Here is a 21,743-nt window from a genome sequence, read left to right as displayed (position 1 = left end):
TTTTTAAGAGAATTTGTTTTTTCACTACAAACAGTGAGGCCATTGAAATGTCAAATTCATTTTTCAAGATTAAAAATCTAAGAATAAAAAAAAAAAAATTAAATTACAGACTGTCTATTAATGGTTTCCAAAAAAGGGACATTTTACTATTAGGAAAACATACAATTTTAAAAATCTATTTTTTTGTTTTACTACTCTAATGGCATACACATTGTCCGTAATGGAGTGGTAAAAGAAAGTCGCCCTTGCTTGAAGAAAAAGGATAATATTAATAAGGAGTTTGTGCCTGAGGTGGGAAAATATGTTTTTTGGAGGGTTAACAATGTCTTTCAAGTTGTAGTTTTTATAAAAGAAAGTTTGTTCTTAATGAAAATTTAGAAAATTGTGAAGTGGAAATGGCACCCGTTTCGTATAATGACTCAGTTGAGCTGGTCTAGATGGATTTGGGTGGTCTAAGCGTGCTCCAAAACACAGTTGAGCTGGTCTAGCTGGATTTGGGTGGTCTAAGCGTGCTCCAAAACACAGTTGAGCTGGTCTAGCTGGATTTTAGGGAGATGCTTTGCAGTTGGTATGAATTGTGAGCACATCACACTTACATTTAGAGAGAACCTAGAAGCTTGAGAAAAATCTGCTATCTGTTCTTTGAATTAATCCTGTATTTTATTACTTGTAAACGCGTGTGTTTTCTGTGTGAATTAGTTTGATTCTTGTGGACAGGACTTTTATTTTGGCCTGGTGGCGCGACGTCATAAGGCTGCGCCGCGCTCCCGCGTCTGTGTTTCTGAGGAAAGGTTTGTTTTCATTAATTAAAGCTTTACACGCCGCAGTGAACTATAACATACATTAACTATTGTTTATGTTAACATCCTAATACTTTAATATTAAAGAGCGTCGTCTTGTGTGAGTAAAGCGCATCCACAAACGAGTAAGTTAACAGTAAAGTCTCCTAAATATGGTGAATTAGTTTAGTAAACATGAATCTGGCGAGTAATGAAGGAGAAACTGAGATTTTAAAAACGAAACTGAACCCATCTTGGCTCTAAATGAATCTCTGTTTCTCTGCTCGACGCCTGCTGCTCAAAACAACAACAAACACGTGTAACAAGTTTACAATTACACTAAATATATAATATATTATCATGAAATAAATATAAATCATATTGAAATGTATATAGATGATTTAAATTGTAGTTTTGAGCCTGTTTGCTTGTTTTTAGTCTCTGATTGAGACGCACACACAAGATTTAGTTTGCATTAATTATTCTTTGTTAATTATTCTCATCTTGATCATGACAGAGTGAACAAACACAGAAACATGGCCTTTATTAAAGAGGAGACTGCAGACTTCAGGATTGAAGAAGTATTCAGTCTCAAACAAGAAGATTTGGACGAACAAACTGGTTGGTTTTCATTCTCAATGCATTTGATTCTTATTAAAATGATTGGCATGAGTTTGTTGTGATTGGAGCGACGTGAAAGTCTAGTAGTGAATGATCCTCAGTCATTTAGTGTGTGATGCCCAGCTCCTCTTCACTATTTACAAAGTCTGCAAGCGATGCCTAGTGTTTTAAAATCTGTCGTGTAGTGTATTCCAGTCTTGAGAAGATCTTATTTCAAGTTAAACATTATATTTGAACAGCCAGGGTCCCTGAACACATCCACCGGGGTCCGCGGTTTGGGCAAAAGTAGAGGGGGGATGCTTTTGAAAACTGTCTCTCTCTCCATCGGTGGAAGATAAGGGTACGGCTGTAGCTTAAGTAATCTGTTAATAATGCACATCATAAACCCCTCTTTTTAGGCACGTGCCATATAATGGGAGTCATGTCATGAGATTAGGGATGTAACGATTCAATATGATTTTTTTTTTTTTTTTTTTTTTACAAAATGAGATTCAAGACTAATTATAAATTAAATGTGTCCTTTTATTATTGCTTGGACAAAATGCAGCACATTTCTTTGTGAAATTGAAATATAACATTATAATAATATACTAACATAGCACTTATTGCTCTTTTGATGGTTTTGATTGCTATTCTCCTCATTTGTAAGTTGCTTTGGATAAAAGCCTCTGCTAAATAATAAAATGTAAATAACAAAACTAAATAAAATTTTTAAAACAAACTCCAAATCAACTAAGTAACACAAATAAAAGAAATCTCTTCATATAAACAAACTAAGGCTTTGCGCTCATTCCATTTAAAATTAGAGGCAACCACTGCATTTTAATCATGATCCAAACAAAGATGCTGCATGCAACACGAGCAGTTTTAATCTAAAGTAGATTGTATAATTTAGAAATTTGAAGCAAAAACAGAATGGTCTGACTTCAGTTTTGCGAAACTATACATAAAACATATCTGCATTAGAGGGTGACACGGGAGTGAATTTTCAAACCTCTCCCGTCCCACTCCCACAAAAAAAATCCCGTCCCATCCCAATCCCATAAAAAAACTGGGGGGAAATCCCGTCCCGTCCCAATCCCAGAAGAATGACTCCCATTCCCTCCCACTCCCGTGTTGTTGTTTTTTTTTTTTGGCTGGAATCTGTCAGTTACAGTAAAAAAAAATACAGTACAGATCACAGCATGCCCAGCTTACTTGAATAAAAATCCAAAATGTAATTTATTTTATTGAACTGAAAGTCATCTTAACAATGCACACAGTGTGCTTCATGTTGAATTTTATGCAAATCATCCATCCATCCATCCATACACTGCCTGAGTCTGAGTAAATTTTTTTTAGTTATTTCAGACCGCCCAGAAATATCCGTGAGCACAACTGACGTATTATTTTCAGACCGTAGTCGTTGCAGTGTAGCTTTCACGTCTGCCTCCATTTTGGTTATGATTTTCGCGGCTAAAAAGTGCGTGAAGAAGCCTACTTCTTCTCTACCATTATTGGTGGTTGGCACTATCGCCACCAACTGTTACGGGTGTGTGGAGAACGCCATTCACTTAACCGGCTACACCAGCGTTTCTCAAACTGTGGGGCGCGCCCCACTGGTGGGGAATAGAGATGTGACAGGTGGGGCGCGCCAAACGGGAGGAAATTTTCCTTTTTATGCCTTATATGGTAACGTGAGATCAAATCTTCCGGAATCTGGAGCAAGACCACGCACTAGACTAGAGAGTGACTGCGCGGTGTGTGTGTGTTCAACGCGTCATTTCAGTTTCATTTTTGTATTCATGGTTACAAATGAAATGTTTAACCTTTTGAGCGGTATCCGGTTTGGTCCCATATATGGTATTTTTATTTCTGTGCTCCTGAGAGTACGGTCCCAGATATGGGATTTAGAATGTTCAGTGACGTGACATAACTGGCAGTTTCAAATTATGCTTTCGCGCGCTGGTTGGTGCTGAACCAGAGAGGGACGCGCTCAGCGCTGTCATATATCACAACTATGCATTGTTTTCAACCTAATAATGTTTATTTTAGGTTTCAGACATTTAAATACACATACGCACTAGTAAAACAATACATTTGGAGTTTGTAAAATACACACTGATGTCTGTGGAAGCAGCAATAACAATCTATTCAAATATAATTTGACGACGTGTGTTATTCACATCAGACAAACATAGTGGAAGTAACTATAAAGTTTACTCTATTCTTCTCGGAGTTCACCGGACACTTTCTTGCATGTACTTCGGGAGAAACTGATGACAGACAGGACTCTCTGAACTGAGTCGCAAAGAAACAAGGTGGCGCCCATCTCACGTTATAGATCAAGATTATTTATAAAGGTTTTTAAACGACCGAACACACTCACTTACACATTTTTGAGAATCGGAATATCAGATAGTTGATGACATGGTAAGCAACTTTGTGAATATTTTGAAATAAAAAAGGAAATTAAGGCGATCTGATCATACAGTGTTATTGTGGCTGCGGTGTGTCACGTGACAAATATGACGCGTCGCCATGGAAACATTAAGCGGGAATGTTATAAAATAACAGTCACCTTGAAAAAAACAATTGCAGCCACTAATGCAGGCCAGGGATAACCTGCCGAATGGATTTCTCTTCTTTTCTTTTTACAGATTGCAAAGTGGCACTTTTATATCTTTTCTATTTGTGAAATTAGTAAAAATTTTGACAGCTGCACTTTTATTTTCTCTATTTTTTTTAATTTCATGCAAGTTATGATGACACAGATGCACTTTTATTTTCTTTATTTTTGAACTTTCTGTTATTTTATGTATATAGTTTGTATTTTAGATACAACTTGTTACTCCGATACTACTTGTTAGTTCAATAAATTGGAACATGTTAAGCTTGTTGCGCATTTCATTAGCATTGTGTTGGGGCGATGGGGGCAGGTGGGGCTTTAAAATTCCCCCTTGTCTAAAGTGGGGAATGACCAAAAAAGTTTGAGAACCACTGGGCTACACCAAAGCAAACAGGAGGAGAGCATAAAGAGACAGGACAACTAGTATTGAGTTCAAAATTAGTTTATTTATTTAAAAGGTATATTTCTGTATAGTTATAGTTATCATAGTGTTATTACGATTCCCGGTCCCGCCCACTCCCGCTTACATTTTTTCCAGTCCCGTCCCAATCACGTTATTAATAGTGATTTTATTTCCCATCCCGCGGGATTCCCGTGACCCGCGGGATTCCCGAAAAAATGTCAGCCTCTAATCTGCATGAAATGAAACGGCAGACGAGCTGAATGAGACGCAGATTCACTCTCGGCCAGCAGGTGGCGCTTTAAGCGTTTCCTTGGTTTCCGCTCTAAACAAAGCAGTGCTGCACTTATGAACTTTAATATGCTTTATACAGAGCCAAGATGAAAAGAAAACATACCATCTAAACTTTCTAAAGAGAGTAAGTTCCCCTCAGACATGCATTCATATAAACTTCTACCACTAATTGAATCGCGATTTGTTTAGCATCTCAACCGATTTTAATCGTCTTATATATGAATCGATTTTCAGCCGGCTCGCGGTTAATTGTTACATCCCCTCCATCGCCCCCTGCACCTATGCAACCTTGATCATGTTCCTTAATTAGAAAATCATTGTAATGCAACCAAAGATAAGATATGAGGAACTTATTTGATTACTTTACCAAATCTTTAATTCATCACATGACAGACACAAACAAGTTGTTCATGAGTGACCCATCACTCTCAAACAGAAAACACCTGTCTAAAACGACTCGTCTGTAGTCCAGCTATTACTTCTGTGATGTGGCTGTCACCATTTAACACATTTGCATTAATGCATAAAGCCCATCAGCTGCTACTATTGTGAGAAAAATCAGTTTTCTTGACTGGGAGGAACAGGGTTAATTACATGAACATCTGAATGAAACAGGAACTGAACAATCACTGGTTAAAATTCATTTGTAAAACTATTATTCAGCAACACAATCGCAATCTTTTGTTGTGTTCTCACTGTTTTGCTAATGACTACATTTTTGGACCCTGTAGTTTGATGCTGGTCAGTTTGGTATGTTGGCACTAGTGTTGTCATGGTACCATAATGTCTGTGTTTGGTACCAATACCAGTGAAAATCCACAGTTCTTGGTACCAAAGCAAAACACAAAAACATGCTAATTAAAAAAAGCACATTATTTTTATTAATAAAGTTTAACAAAAATAAACTGTTGCCATTCTTTATGCTTATTTAAAATTGTTTCAAGTTTTTCCACAAGTAATGAAAGTATGAAAAAAAATTGTTTTCAAGAAAAAACAGAGACCAGGCATTATTTGGGTACTGGATGAACAGGTGCTGGTCATAAAATTAGAATATGATGAAAAAGTTGTTTTATTTCAGTAATACCATTCAAAAAGTCAAACTTGTATATTAGATTCATACATTACACACAGACTGATATATTTCAAATGTTTATTTCCTTTAATTTTGATGATTATAACCGACAACAAATGAAAGTCCCAAATCAAATTCAGTATCTCAGAAAATTAGAATATCAATTAAGACCAATGCAAAAAAAATGATTTTTAGAAATGTTGGCCAACTGAAAAGTATGAGCATGTACAGCACTAAATATTTAGTTGGGGCTCCTTTGGCCTGGATTACTGCAGCAATGCGGCGTGGCATGGAGTCGATCAGTCTGTGGCACTGCTCAGGTGTTATGAGAGCCCATGTTGCTCTGATAGTGGCCTTCAGCTCTTCTGAATTGTTGGGTCTGGCGTATTGCATCTTCCTCTTCACAATACCCCATAGGTTTTCTATGGGGTTAAGGTCAGGCGAGTTTGCTGGCCAATCAAGAACAGGGATACCATGGTCCTTAAACCAGGTACTGGTAGCTTTGGCAGTGTGTGCAGGTGCCAAGTCCTGTTGGAAAAAGAAATCTGCATCTCCATAAAGTTGGTCAGCAGCAGCAAGTGCTCTAAAACTTCCTGGTATACGGCTGCGTTGACCTTGGACCTCAGAAAACACAATGGACCAACACCAGCAGATGACATGGCACCCCAAACCATCAATGACTGTGGAAACTTTACACTGGACCTCAAGCAACGTGGATTATGTGCCTCTCCTCTCTTCCTCCAGACTCTGGGACCTTGATTTCCAAAGTAAATGCAAAATTTACTTTCATCAGAGAACATAACTTTGGACCACTCAGCAGCAGTCCAGTCCAGACGCTTCTGACGCTGTCTCTTGTTCAAGAGTGGCTTGACACAAGGAATGCGACAGCTGAAACCCATGTCTTGCATATGTCTGTGCGTGGTGGTTCTTGAAGCACTGACTCCAGCTGCAGTCCACTCTTTGTGAATCTCCAGCACATTTTTGAATGTTTTTTTTTTTCTTCACAATCCTCTCCAGGGTGCGGTTATCCTTATTGCTTGTACACTTTTTTTCTACCACATCTTGTCCTTCCCTTCGCCTCTCTATTAATGTGCTTGGACACAGAGCTCTGTGAACAGCCAGCCTCTTTAGCAATGACCTTTTGTGTCTTGCCCTCCTTGTGCAAGGTGTCAATGCGCGTCTTTTGGACAACTGTCAAGTCAACAGTCTTCCCCATGATTGTGTAGCTACAGAACTAGACTGAGAGACCATTTAAAGGCTTTTGCAGGTGTTTTGAGTTAATTAGCTGATTAGAGTGTGGCACCAGGTGTCTTCAATATTGAACATTTTCACAATATTCTAATTTTCTGAGATACTGAATTTGGGACTTTCATTAGTTGTCAGTTATAATCATCAAAATTAAAGGAAATAAACATTTGAAATATATCAGTCTGTGTGTAATGAATGAATCTAATATACAAGTTTGACTTTTTGAATGGTATTACTGAAATAAATCAACTTTCATGATATTCTAATTTTATGACCAGCACCTGTATTTTATTACGTTTCACTTTTAATGTAGAATATACATGGAAAAAGCCTGCTCGGCTTGGAAGAAAACCTGCTCTGCTTGGGAAGAAAAAACAAAAACAACAAAAACCCTGCGTTCCTCTTCCTCTGCATTTTCTTGTCGGTGGGGAGAGGTGGAGCTTATTGGCCTGCCTTTTATTAAGCTGTCAGCGCAGACATGTTTCAGAACGTCAGTGATTAGCAGTGGAAAGGATTTTGGGAAGTTTATGGATAAGTTCAACACGTACGAAAAGGAGTTGTGACGACGATGCGTCGTCAGCTCCTACCCCTAAGAAGTGTAAAACACGAAAGTACGACATTAGCTATCTTCAGTTTGGCTTTATGGTGGCTGGGACAGATGCTGAACCGCTGCCCCAGTGTGTCATATGCGCAGATCTGCTGGCAAATAATAGTATGAAGCCGTGCAAGCTGAAGCGCGATTTAGAAATGAAACACCCGACACTCAAAGACAAACCCTTAGATATTTTCAAATTAAATTTATCTGGCCTTGAACAGCAGGGACCGGTTGCACCAACTAGACATAAAAAAGCTGTGTGTAAGCCCCTAAGGGCTTTGCAACGTCCAGCTTTACGATAAATATTTACACCTGTTGCACCAACTAAAACTACGATCAGGCGCAACTACGCCCGGCTTAGACGATGCCCGTCCACGCTGACACATTCTCCAGCAGTTATAGATATAGCTAGCTGAGATGACATTCACTTTGCAATGGCTACAACTAGGCTACTAATATAGAACTGAATTGATCAAGACATCATGACAAAGTGAAGCCACCACACCATGATTTCACAGAGTAAGCATTTTCTAACAAGTCCGCGTTTTTATATCTGAAGTCTCCCTGAACGTTCCTATGACAGATTTCTTCAAACAAACATTAAAAATGTAGGCAGCAGGTTAAGTAAAATATAATGAATGCAAAACAATGCTTCTTATTTTTTCTAGCTGACTATCGAGTTTATGTACAACGAATGTCTTTCCTGAGGTAAATGTGACTTTACGTGACACTGTGTTTTACTGACGTCTTTCTGTGGGTGAAAAAACATATTTATAGTTTGTATTTTGTGATAAAACTGACAGAACTTGAAAGTTGATACTTTTTTCTGATTAAAAGTAACAAAGCACAAAACTTAATGCGATTATAGGATGGCAGGTACGCTACAAATAACGAATGGAATTAAAGACGTGAAGTATTTCCAAGCATGTCCTTCCAAGCAAGATGTCGAATGGTACATCTCTTTTAATAATCGCAGATCATATGTAATATTTTACTGCATAATTACAAGCTGTACAGAAATATTTTTTTATTATGTCAATTACTGTTTGCAGTGTGTTATATTCAACACCTAGCTTCGCGATTTATATCGCTTATCCTGCCTTAAAAGACCATAAATATTACAATTCACGTCTGCAGTAATTATTAGTTTTTAGGATTAATGTTTGCTAGTTAATGTCTGAGCAAATCCTGACTTTTTACTTTACACCTACCTCTGACTAGGCGTAAGATTTAGGGCGCTTTCACACTAGCACTTTTGGTGCGCACCCGGGTTCGATTGACGTCAGAGTTCAGTTCGTTTGGATGATGTGAACTAGGGCTGGGCGATAAAACGATAACGATATGTATCGCGATAGACACGTGAACGATATCAATAAAAAATATGTTCGATAAAACGTTCAATATTTTTTATTCTTCGTCGGAAGAAAACAGAGGTTGCGAAGCAAGTTTGGTTGCATTAACAAAGGCACTCCTCTCTGGTAACCTAGCAACGTAGGGAGTGACATGCTAACAGCCAATCATGTAACAGTGTCATGTTTCGTTGCGCCATATCGTTGTCTCTTGTCTAAGTGCGCACGCGCGGCTGAGAGTGCACGTCTGCAGCCAGACCTGGCTGGTCTGCTGGATTCCTCTTCATAAGCAGAAAATGAGTGCCGCAGCGAGCGAGGAAATTGTAAATAAAAGAGAAAGTCAGCTCGCCAGTGAGCCAATAATCCTGCAGCACTAGGTGTGTTTGACTAGAAACGGCGACGTGCTGATAGATCAGTGTTTGACCTCCGCGAGAGCGATTATAAAGCGTACGGAGCAGTCTGCTCTCTATATCGCGCGGTTTGTTTATTATACACAGACTGAAGCTCGCGTGACGCTCGCGGTCATTTCAGCGTCTGCCGCCTCACTAAATGAGGACATAAACACATGAACAGCTCTAGAACTGCTCTGAGAGTCACTTCATGAGCATTTTACCTTTTGATTCGAGTAAAACTAACTCGTATCATATACATACAGAACTGTAAAGGTATTCCAGGCAACCCGTCAAAATAAAAGTTCGGTTTTAATATTAACGGTATTAATATTGTTCAGCAGACAGCACTGCTAATACTAGGCTACTATTAAAATTATTAAAACTTTTTTTTTTTAGTAATGATCACACAACAGTTATTCCATGTTTTAATTTTAATAGTAACCCCCCTTTGTTTGCCAAAATAAATAAACTTTGATTTTCAATAATTTAAAGATAAATTAAATGTTTTATGTCTTCATTTGAAAACCAGATACAGAACACAGAATTTCTGAGGAAAAATAAAACATTTCATAAGGCTATTTTAAGAATAAATTTAAATAAACTAAGTTGTTTTTATGCATTCAAATAATTAGACATACTACACCCAGAATTTAAAAAAAATAAAACATATGGTGAAAGAAAATAAAACACCCACTTATGAAAGTGGATGAAGATTTAAAATTTCTTGAAGTCTTTAACAACCTAGAAATGATGATTCTGTCTGAGCTATGTGTTTTAAAATGAACACACACTAATGTAAACGTAGCCTAACAGATGTGTAAACTGAAAACAATTTGAACTTTATTAAAATTATTTATTTATTTATTGTGATATATTTTGTTCCTTTGTGCAGTGGCTCAGGAGATGAGGCGTTGAGTCTGTATAAATATCAACAAGCTAAACAAAATAGTTTTTTCAGATAATGTAATCTTATTAAAACTGATTTTATAAAACTGGTATTGAAAAAAGTACCGTTCAGGAACCGGTACCGAACTCAAGGTATCGGTATCGATATCAAAATTTTTTGAACGATACCCAGCCCTACTTGCCAGTATGGCAGTTTTTTGGATATTATAAGTCTGACCGTAGTCAGACCAAATGTCATCTGCAAATTATGCAAGACCGTCGTCCCCGCCAAGACTGGTAATACCACGAACTTGATGTAACTTACCACCTTAAAAGCAATATCAATAATTATCGATATCGACCGATATGAAACACTGATATCGTGATACAGTTTTCAGCCATATCGCCCAGCCCTAAAGTGAACGCTGTCTTCCGACCTCGGGTGCGCACCTGCGAACCGCACCCGAGTCCGCTTAAAAAGGGTGGTCTGGGGTTCGGTTCATATGATCTCTGGTACGGTTCGCTGCTGATGTGAACGCAATCGCACCAAATCATGGAAGTGAACCAATATTAATGACACATTATTTGAAAAAAAAAAAGTGTGTTTCATTCACTTTCTTCAAGTTTAAGTTGAGCTTTATTGTCATTCTGCTACATGTGGGGACATACAGTGGAACGAAATGTTGTGCCTTGCAGGACCACGGTGCTATATAAATGCAGACATACAACAATGAAGTAAAAAAACACTATAAACCTATACACAACTAACCTACTGACAGATTTTAACTATAAGTATACTATATATAAATATTTACCCTATACAAACTAAAAAGATAAAAAATACAAACTATACGAATGTTTCACATAAATGGGGGGTGGTCCATGTTTCAGGAGGTAGTCACTGTCCGCTGGAGGGTCTTGCGGTCAGCAGCACTGCAGTTCCCGTACCAGACAGTGATGCAGCTAGTCAGCACACTCTCAATGTTGCCCCTGTAGAATGTGGTGAGGATGGGTGGAGGGAGACTTGCTCTTTTTGGAGAGTGACATGGTGTTGGTGGTCCAGGTGAGATCCTCTGTGATGTGCACCTCCAGGAATTTAGTGCTGCTGACTCTCTCCACAGTCGAGCTGTCGATGGTCAGTGGGGGGTGGTCAACAGAGTTTCTCCTGAAGTCCATCACAACCTCCTTTGTCTTCTCCACATTGAGGGACAGATTGTTAGTGCCACACCATTCAGCCAGCTGTGCCACTTCCTCTCTGTAGTGCGTTTCATCGTTGTTGCTGATGAGACCTACCACTGTCGTGTCATCAGCAAACTTGATGATGTGGTTGGAGCTGAACTTGGCAGTGCAGTCGTGGGTCAGCAGTGTGAAGAGCAGCGGGCTGAGCACACAGCCTTGTGGGGCACCTGTACTCAGTGTGGTAGTGCTCGAGGTGTTGTGGCCGACACGGACTGACTGAGGTCTTCCGGTTAGAAAGTCCAGGATCCAATTACAAAGGGAATTGTTAAGGCCCAGCAGGTTTAGTTTATTTATGAGCTGTTGTGGGATTATTGTGTTGAATGCCGAGCTGAAGTCAATGAACAGCATTCTAACATAGGAGTCTTTATTTTCTAGGTGGGTAAGAGCCAGGTGGAGGGTGGAGGAAATTGCATCATCCGTAGAGCGGTTTGGACGGTATGGAAACGAGCGGGTTGAGTGTGTTGGGGAGGCTGGTTTTAATGTTGTGCATGACAAGCCTCTCAAAGCACTTCATCATGATTGGAGTCAGTGCTATGGGACGGTAGTCATTTAGACAGGACAGTACCAAAGGTGATTTCTTTGGTACCGGTATGATTGTTGTGGATTTGACTGCTTGGCTCAGCGAGGTGTTGAAGAAATCTGTAAGCACATCTGTCAGCTGTGCAGCACAGTCTCTCAGAACACGGCCAGGTATGTTGTCAGGACCCGCAGCCTTGCGTGGGTTAATCCTAGAGCACCCGGTTGTTGGGAGGTGTGGGCAGTTTTTGTGTGTCTCTGCTGTCTGTGAAGTGATTGTTGATTTTTTGAGCATATGAACGTTTTGCATTTTTGATGCCACAGGACAGATTGGCTCTTGCTGTTTTGAGGGCTGCTTTATCTCCCACGAACCTCTGCTGTCATCCATGGCTTCTGATTTGCACGTGTGGTGATGGTCAGTGCACTTTTTGATGTAAGCAGTCACAGTTCAAGTGTACTCATGCAGGTCTTTGTGGTTGTTGTCCTTGTGAGTTAGCGGTAATTTTACACTATTTGGAGACGAACAGATGACATTAAAAGCACCGTCTTTGGGACCCGGAGCAGCCGCAGCGTCTGACCGCGCCGCCATCTTGGATTCATGTCGAGCTGCAAGCAGAGAGCTGTATATCTAATTTCTGTTCGCTTTCAGCATTCTTTAGAGCATTTGCAGTACATTCGTAAGACAGACGTAAATGCTTTATGCACTGAAGCTTTGTAAACAAAACGAACAGTTCAAAAACGTAAATATATAAAAGTGCAGAGAGCAATCTTATGCATTTTGCCGCCTTCTCCCGCGCCGTTGTTACTAAGCAACGGGGTAAACAGCTGCTGGCTTGATGACGCAAACGAACCGGGGTTCGGACCCAAATAAAATGATATGATCGCAGTCCAGCAGGGGGAGGGGGGAGCAAACGAACTAAGGTTCGGACCAGGCAATCGAACCAAGTGTGAAAGCACCCTTAGTGTCAGACGTAGCACTACGCAGAGATGGTGCAACGGGTATAAATTCTACGCACGATTTAAAGTGCATTTTACGTCCAGCCTAGCCTTACAACCGGGTGTATGTCCTGCTGGTGCAACCGAACCCAGAAACGCAACCTCAGCAAACACACATCAGTGTTCAACAGGTGTCTAGAAGCATCCTACTACATCTCCAAACGAGTTGCTAAAGTAGGAAAACCTCACACAATTGCAGAGGCGCTAATCTTAACTGCTGCCAAAGATATCTGTCAGGTCATGTTTGGAGATAATTTTGCTCAGCAGATTAGTGACATCCCCTTTCTAACAACACCGTTAGTACTGAATATTATTTAGGGAGGATAGTATGCAAATGCTTAGTATAGAATGCAACGAACAAATTAAATGCAACATGTTTTACATGTAAAATAATGGTACATGGTGGGGGGGCTTTAGTTCCAAAAGGTTGAGAACCGATGAGCTAAAGTATTAAAGGCTTATTAAGGTCACTGTAGTATGAAGCAGGGTGGGGCTGAAAGTTGTAGAAGCGAAACAAGGACGCTGGAGTGATTGCTAATTAAGGACGAGTGCGATGCAGGGCTCGAAAGCAGCAGAGCTTTTATTATGCCACAGTCGAGTGCTTCCGCTCTTTCCGGTCGTGTGTATGTGAGGTAAAACAGCGTTGTTTTCTCCATAGAAATGTAGATGCCCTATTCAACCGTTCCAAGCGTATTTTTGACATCATTCACCATACTGTAGGTTCGCACAGAGCTGTTAAGCCGTTATGTGCAGGATTGTGGCATCTTTCGAATATTCAGTGATTACTATGGTGAATGACGTCAAGTTCACCGCTGCAATATGGCGGACGGCTTATGTATACGGCCCATAGGAACAGTCGCTTATGAGACATCTACGTATATATATTTATGGTTTTCTCATACTAGATACATGTGAGTGTGTTGAAAGTTCGGTTATAATGCTACTCTGTGCGTTCGTCACCTGTCTAATAAAATGCATAACATATTAAAGTGTCTTTGGGGTTTCCATGTTTTCTACAAAACAAAACCAGAAATCGAGGGTGTATGACGTCATTTGCAGGCGACGCAAGGACACGGTCCGTTTCACTAGTTAAAATTACTTATTTCTGTGGAATTAAACATTCTTCGAAACATTTGGGATAATGTAAGTACACAAATCAGCAAAATATATAACACTGTTCTAGTATTTTTTTTTACGTAAGTTCTAAGCGGCCATGCATTATTATTATTTTTTTCTTGTTTTCTCGTTATCACGACTTATTTTTCTTGTGATTTCGACATTACAAAAGTGGTTCTTTTAATGATTGTTTGATTTTTAAAACAATGCATCGTGAGTCTACTGTTGCTATAGTAATGAACGCAACCTTGACAGGAGCATTCTAAATGCTTAACCTGGCTTAATGCTTTAATTGAGAGTGTATTTAAAAGACAAAAGTCAGCATACACATTATTAGTAATGTACAGACAAGACGAGCCCATAATAAGAACGCAATGCGTTTAATTCCACGTAAAGCGTTTTCCACGTAAGTCGTGATCACGAGAAAACGAGAAGGAAAAAAATAATAATGCATGGCCGCTTAGAACTTCTGTAGTTTTTGGATGTTTTAATAAAAAAAAATCTTACATATTGTGCCTTAAGTAAAGCAGTGGGCTGAGTCTGACCAAATGCAACATAAGATATAGGTAAAATATAACATTTCAGTAGATATCAAACCTCAGCTTTTATAGTAAATTTAGATAAGATTACATTTATTTAATGTAAGTATTGAAAGTATTGGCAGTATTGAAACACTGTCTAAGCTGTTAGCCAAATCGCAACGCACTGGGACAGCTAACCAATCACAACACATTTCGTTTTATGGATGGCGGGCCTTCGTCAAACCTGGAACTATTCGAGCCGTTTGTGCCAGGCTGGGGAGAAAGGTATTGTAATAATGTAAATTATGTGAAAAATAATGCGATTTTCGAACCACCAAGCATGAGAGCATGTTCTAGTACACCCCCAAAACAAAATCAAGACTTTGTAAAAGAGCATAATAGGACCCCTTTAAGACAAGTGTATTTCAAATGGATGGAAACTGTAGCATTAAAAACACGTTACAATAAGATTACATTTGTTAGATAACATGACCTATCAATAAACAATAGTTATATTGCAATTATTCTTCTTAGGGTTAATTTAAAAATTTACTAATACATTAAATAATTTTAACAGACTGAACTTTTGATTTTATGTACAATGAACAAACATGAATGATCGAGTTTGTATTAAATAAGACAAACATGAATTAATCTTGTAATATTGTTCACTCACTGCATGTTGATGTTAGATAATAACATGAAGTCATGTTAATGATTATTGTAAAGTCTACAGGAGATAAAATTTGACCGAACTTTCATTTAATCCAAACTGTGTAAATGTTTTCAATTTTAAAGGGCTTTTAAAACCTGCTAGTTATCCAGCCAAGAAACACAACTAACTAACTAAAAAAAAGCCCAGAACTACTGTTCTGATATGATGTAAACACTGTTAACCATTTGTACATTAGATTCAAAAAAAGCCTCTGGTGTGTAAAAATAGTAAATACCATCATGTCCTCCCGTTTTTTTTTTTTTTTACCCTAATAAAAGTTATAGGCGCATTAAACATTTAATAAAGAAACTTCATTCTAATGCTCATGATATTAGCGTTAGCCACGCTTATGCTAACGATTAACTTCGCTAATAATGGCGATGTTTATTTCAATTCGACATTCAAATTAAAATATGGAATAGTTTTCATAACAAAAGATCTAAATATTAAATTGAAACTTGCCTACTTGAACTCTTTCATTTGATCCGGGTATCGTCTTTAAAGTGTTTGTTAGTTTCCTCCTTTTGATGTCGCCATGTCTCTGTGCTCTTATGAAGAGAGCGCATCTGCACACCTTTCAGATAGCGCAGCAAGAACCGGGTACTCTGTACCACCGGTACTTAAACCTGATACCATGACGTTTTCATTTCTTTAGTACCGACTTGGTACCGGGTCTTTTGACAACACTAGTGTGTATATCGCATAGCTTTACTAATTCCCACAGCTTTCAAGTTTATAATGAGTGAAATACCTGCGTACATTTATTCAATATAGTATATGAGTAAAAACATCAGTGTATCTCTGCACTTCAAGAGCTGCTGCACTTGAAGCGATACAAGACTTTCGCTCATGTAGTTGATCAAACATATTTAATAGTTCTCCCTATAGAAACATGAGATTTGTACCTATAATATTTTAAAACTAATAACTTGAAGATCAGTGTACCTCATTCATGGAAAGTTTCAGGGAAGTGTAATTTATGAAATTGCATCAAAATGATAAAAATGTTATGCAATTGTCTACTTTCTGCTGTTATATCAGGGTTTGTTTTTTATGTCCTTTCAATTTCTTATGCTCTTTCACTTTTGTGTTTTTTAACAAGTTACTGAAAATTCACTTTTACTTTTATTTCAGAGTTTATTGAAGACAATGAGGATAAAGAGGAATTGAGTGAAGTTGAGGATAAAAATCATGTATCAAAAATCGAAAGTGGAGAAAAACCCAAACAGAAAGATTTAAAGAAAAGAAGGGACAATAAATCTTTCACCTGCACTCAGTGTGGAAAGAGTTTCTCCCGCAAATGTTATCTTCAGCGTCACATGAAAGTTCATACTGGAGAAAAAACATTCACTTGTGATCAGTGTGGAAAGAGTTTCACATGCAAATATCATCTTGAGCTTCACATGAAAGTTCATACTGGAGAAAAACCATTCACTTGTGATCAGTGTGGAAAGAGTTTCTCACGCAAATGTCATCTTAAGGGTCACATGAGAGTTCATACTGGAGAGAAGTCATTCACTTGTGATCAGTGTGGAAAGAGTTTCTCACACAAATGTCGTCTTGACTTTCACACGAGAGTTCATACTGGAGAGAAACCGTTCACTTGTGATCAGTGTGGAAAGAGTTTCTCACGCAAATATCATCTTAAGGGTCACATGAGAGTTCATACTGGAGAGAAACCATTCACTTGTGATCAGTGTGGAAAGAGTTTCACATACAAACATATTCTTGAGCTTCACATGAGAGTTCATACTGGAGAGAAACCATTCACTTGTGATCAGTGCGGGAAGAGTTTCACAAGCAAATGTGGTCTTGAGCTTCACATGAGAGTTCATACTGGAGAGAAACCGTTCGCTTGTGATCAGTGCGGGAAGAGCTACTCACAATCAGTAAACCTTAAGGAGCACATGAACATCCACACTGGAGAGAAATTGTACTCATGTGATCAATGCGGCAAAACATTTTTGTGGGCTACAAACCTGAGGACACACCTGAAAGTTCATACAAAGGAGAAGCCACATTCATGTTATTTATGTGGAAAGAGTTTTTTATTAATACAAAATTTGAAAAAACATCAGAAAAGACATACCGGTGTGAAAGAGTACATGTGCTTTGAGTGTGAAAAGACTTTTACTACAGCAAACTGTTTAAAACAACATGAGAGGATCCACACCGGAGAAAAACCTTACAAGTGTTCACACTGTGACAAGAGATTCAGTCATTCAACAAGTCTGAAAACACATGAGAGGATTCACACTGGAGAGCAACTGTATTACTGCACTGCATGTGGGCAGCATTTCAACCAATCATCTAATCTACACAAACATACAAAAATACATCACAGTAAGTAGATCATCTTCAGATCCAGCACTTTCAGGTCTGATTATAATCAACAAATGTGACACAATAATGCATCAAGCAATAAAATATAATCTGGATAAATCTGTCATTTACAAGCAATGTTACAAGCTATTTGTTTTCTCTATTGGGTGGACACCTGAGTAAAAACATTTATACCAGACCTGTATAGCACACACACAAAAGTGTAACTTTTACCTTTAATGTGCTATTTATATTTGATTTGACCCTTGATGTAACTAAATGATGTACATTTTAGGTTACCTGAGAAAACATGTTTTACAGTATAATACACTGCCATTCAAAAGTTTGGGATCAGTAAAGTTTTTTTTTTTTTAAGAAGTTTCTTATGCTCATCAAGGCTGTATCTATTTACTAAAAACTGAATTTTATTTCACAAAATAATATTGTGAAATATTATTGCAATTTAAATTGCAACTGTTTTAAACACTTTTGACCTGATTCAGCATGTGCACAGACCCACACACAATTGTGGACACACTCTAGATTTACTCATCAGTAGAGGTCTAAACATCTCATCCATTGTAATTAAGGATGTAGCACTATCTGATCACTTCTGTATTTTCTTTGATATATTGATCTCAGTCACCACTGAATCTAGATCTGTCTCTATCAGAAAGAGATGCATTAACGAGAACACTAGTGTGTTGTTTATGAAGGCAATATCATTAACACCAAGCATTTCTGCAGACCCTGTTGATCTTCTCCTGGAGTCATTTAACTCAAAAGTTAAGAATGTTATTGATGATATTGCTCCGATAAAGGTCAGCAAGAAGACTAGCAGACAAAAATCACTTTGGTGAAAATCAACAGCAGTTCAGAGCATGAAAAGACAATGCAGAAAAGCTGAGCGGATGTGGCGGAAGACAAAACTCGAAATTCACTATAGCATCTATAAAGACAGCCTTCATGCTTTCAATGTGTTCACAGCCTTCATGCCACAGCTAGACAGACTTTCTTTTCAAACCTTATAAACAGTAACTTAAACAACACTCGCACTCTTTTTGCGACTGTTGAGAGACTGACAAACCCCCCAAGTCAGATTCCCAGTGACATGCTCTCCGACAGCAAATGCAATGAGTTTGCTTCCCTCATTTCTGAGAAGATCAATAATATCAGAAAGGAGATTGGCACATCCTCAAGTTATGCAGAGGTCACACAGATTCAACCGCAATTTCAAAAAGAAGTGAATGTGTGTTTTTAAAAAAATTGATAACAAAATTTTGGAAGAAATAGTACGCACCTTAAATCTTCAACCTGCTATCTTGACACACTTCCCACATCCTTTTTCAAAAATGTGCTGATCTCTTAGAAGTAGTGAACGCCTCACTTCTTTCTGGGACTTTTCCAAACTCCCTTAAAACTGCAGTTGTTAAGCCCTTTCTGAAAAAGTGCAATCTTGATAAAACCATGTTGAGCAACTATAGACCCATATCAAATCTTCCTTTCATAGGTAAGATTATTGAAAAGGTAGTTTTTAATCAGCTGAACAACTACTTAAACTGAAATGGATACCTGGACAATTTTCAATCTGGTTTCCGAGCACATCACAGCACAGAGACAGCACTCATTAAGATAATAAATTATATTAGCTTTAATTCTGATTCTGGCAAAATATCAGTGCTGGTACTACTAGATCTTAGTGCTGCGTTTGACATTGTCGATCATAACATACTTCTAGAGAGACTGGAAAACTGGGTCGGGCTTTCTGGGATGGCACTCAAATGGTTCAGGTCATACTTAGAAGGGAGAGGTTATTATGTGAGTATAGGAGAGCATAAGTCTAAGTGGACGGCCATGACATGTGGTCCCACAAGGCTCAATTCTTGCACCGCTCTTGTTTAGCCTGTATATGCTCCCACTAAGTCAGATAATGAGGAAGAACCAAATTGCCTATCACAGCTATGCTGATGATACCCAGATTTACCTAGCCTTATCTCCAAATGACTACAGCCCCATTGACTCCCTCTGCCAATGCATTGATGAAATTAACAGTTGGATGTGCCAGAACTTTCTTCAGTTAAACAAGGAGAAAACTGAAGTCATTGCATTTGGAAACAAAGATGAAGTTCTCAAGGTGAATGCATACCTTGACTCTAGGGGTCAAACAACTAAAAATCAAGTCAGAAATCTTGGGGTGATTCTGGAGACAGACCTTAGTTTCAGTAGTCATGTCAAAGCAGTAACTAAATCAGCATACTATCATCTCAAAAACATTGCAAGAATTAGATGTTTTGTTTCCAGTCAAGACTTGGAGAAACTTGTTCATGCCTTTATCACCAGCAGGGTGGATTACTGTAATGGTCTCATCACCGGCCTTCCCAAGAAGACCATTAGACAACTGCAGCTCATCCAGAATGCTGCTGCCAGGATTCTGACTAGAACCAGAAAATCTGAGCATATCACACCAGTCATCAGGTCCTTACACTGGCTTCCAGTTACATTTAGGACTGATTTTAAAGTACTTTTACTTGTTTATAAATCACTCAATGGCCCAGGACCTAAATATATTGCTGATATGCTCACTGAATATAAACCGAACAGACCACTCAGATCATTAGGATCGAGTCAGTTAGAAATACCAAGGGTTCACACAAAACAAGGGGAGTCTGCTTTTAGCTATTATGCGGCCCGCAGTTGGAACCAGCTTCCAGAAGAGATCAGATGTGCTAAAACATTAGCCACATTTAAATCAAGACTCAAAACTCATCTGTTTAACTGTGCATTTGTTAAATGAGCACTGTGCTATATGTCCGAACTGACTGCAATGAATTTTATGTATAATCATTTTCTTAAATTTATTTTAAATCAATTTCTATATCATTTTAAAATTCCTTGTTTTTATTGATTTTTAATGTCTATTTCACTTTATTTTATGTAAAGCACTTTGGAATTACCACTGTGTATGAAATGTGCTATATAAATAAACTTGCCTTGCCTAAATAAAATAAAGTTTTCTATTTTAATATACTTTAAAATATAATTTATTCCTGTGAAGCAAAGCTGAATTTTCAGTGTCACATGATCCTTCAGAAATCATTCTAATATGCTGATTAATAATCAATGTTGGGAACAGTTGTGCTGCTTAATATTTTCTGGGACCTGTGATGCTTTTTTCAGGATTCATTTTCAGGAAATAAAAAACAAACAAAATTGTGTCACTACATCAAATCTCAGTAACAAGTATATTTTATATATATATATATATGTTAATTTAGATATGTTTGTAAAATAATTTAAATGGATACTATAATAAATATAAATAACTATTTTTAAATATATAGAATTATTGAAAACGTACATGTTTTTGAACAATTACTTGTTTTTTTTCTTGTTTTTTTAGAGTAGCTAAATTAATTCACTTGATGTGTGTACTATCTTTCGTTTCCTCATTTTGTGTAATTTAGATGGTAAATGTGTGCCTTTTTATCATTTGAATCACTTATCAAAAGTTGCTAAATACACAGACCTGCAAACTCATCAGAGAAAAAAAGGTGACAGTGTTGGGGGGGGGGGGGTGCAGAATGGGCGACGCCGACACTGAACGCATTAGCCTTGCACGTTCGCCAGATTTTAAATAGACATTGTTTACAAGTAATGCGGCGCATCCAATGCAACAAGACGTCAAATTGCTTTGTTACACTGTATTACTCTCGCATCAGCTGTTGTCTAAACAGTCACATCTACCCACATCAGCACATCAAAAACGCTTTAAAAGTAGGGCTACATCCAGCTGACTTGAATGACTGCTGCGCACACGACAACCTCCATAACGTGTCGTTAATCAGGGTAGCTCAGAATTGGAGTTGTAGCCAGAACTCATGACAGAGCACCTGGCTTAAGTTAGGGGCTAATGATAAGGTTGCAACCTAAGTTGGCTATCTGAAATACTATATACTTACGTAGCAAGCTAAATGGTTAACTTTAGTTAGCAAGACGGTCAGACAATGCAGGAATTAACATTACAACTAGCTAATATTGTATAATTTGCCGTAGAATAATTCACTCCTTATATAAT

The 21,743-nt window shown here is 38.2% G+C and overlaps 3 protein-coding genes across 3 annotated transcripts in view; 2 read left to right on the top strand and 1 right to left on the bottom strand.

Annotated features, from left to right (window-relative positions):
* The window catches only part of LOC306861123 (uncharacterized protein), a gene marked incomplete at its 3' end in the record, with an annotated part of 730,281 nt that extends 725,643 nt beyond the window's left edge, over nucleotides 1–4,638 (bottom strand). The window contains exon 1 of the mRNA XM_079403214.1: nucleotides 4,381–4,638. The remainder of the gene's footprint in view (nucleotides 1–4,380) is intronic.
* LOC306861656 (uncharacterized protein) overlaps nucleotides 744–21,743 on the top strand; it is a 72,509-nt gene continuing 51,509 nt past the window's right edge. Inside the window, exon 1 of the mRNA XM_079404057.1 lies at nucleotides 744–791. The gene's annotated coding sequence lies outside the window, so the exon portion shown is untranslated. The remainder of the gene's footprint in view (nucleotides 792–21,743) is intronic.
* Nucleotides 776–20,659, top strand: LOC306861639 (uncharacterized protein). Its single transcript, XM_079404032.1, has 3 exons — nucleotides 776–925; nucleotides 1,297–1,400; nucleotides 16,481–20,659. The coding sequence occupies exons 2-3, from the start codon at nucleotides 1,316–1,318 to the stop codon at nucleotides 17,695–17,697; spliced, it is 1,302 nt and encodes a 433-aa protein (XP_079260158.1). The 5' UTR covers nucleotides 776–925; nucleotides 1,297–1,315; the 3' UTR covers nucleotides 17,698–20,659.

This window comes from Barbus barbus (genome assembly GCF_936440315.1).
Source record: "Barbus barbus genome assembly, chromosome: 42".
In the NCBI taxonomy this organism is placed as follows: domain Eukaryota; kingdom Metazoa; phylum Chordata; class Actinopteri; order Cypriniformes; family Cyprinidae; genus Barbus; species Barbus barbus.
This window is presented reverse-complemented; position numbering and strand designations above follow the sequence as displayed.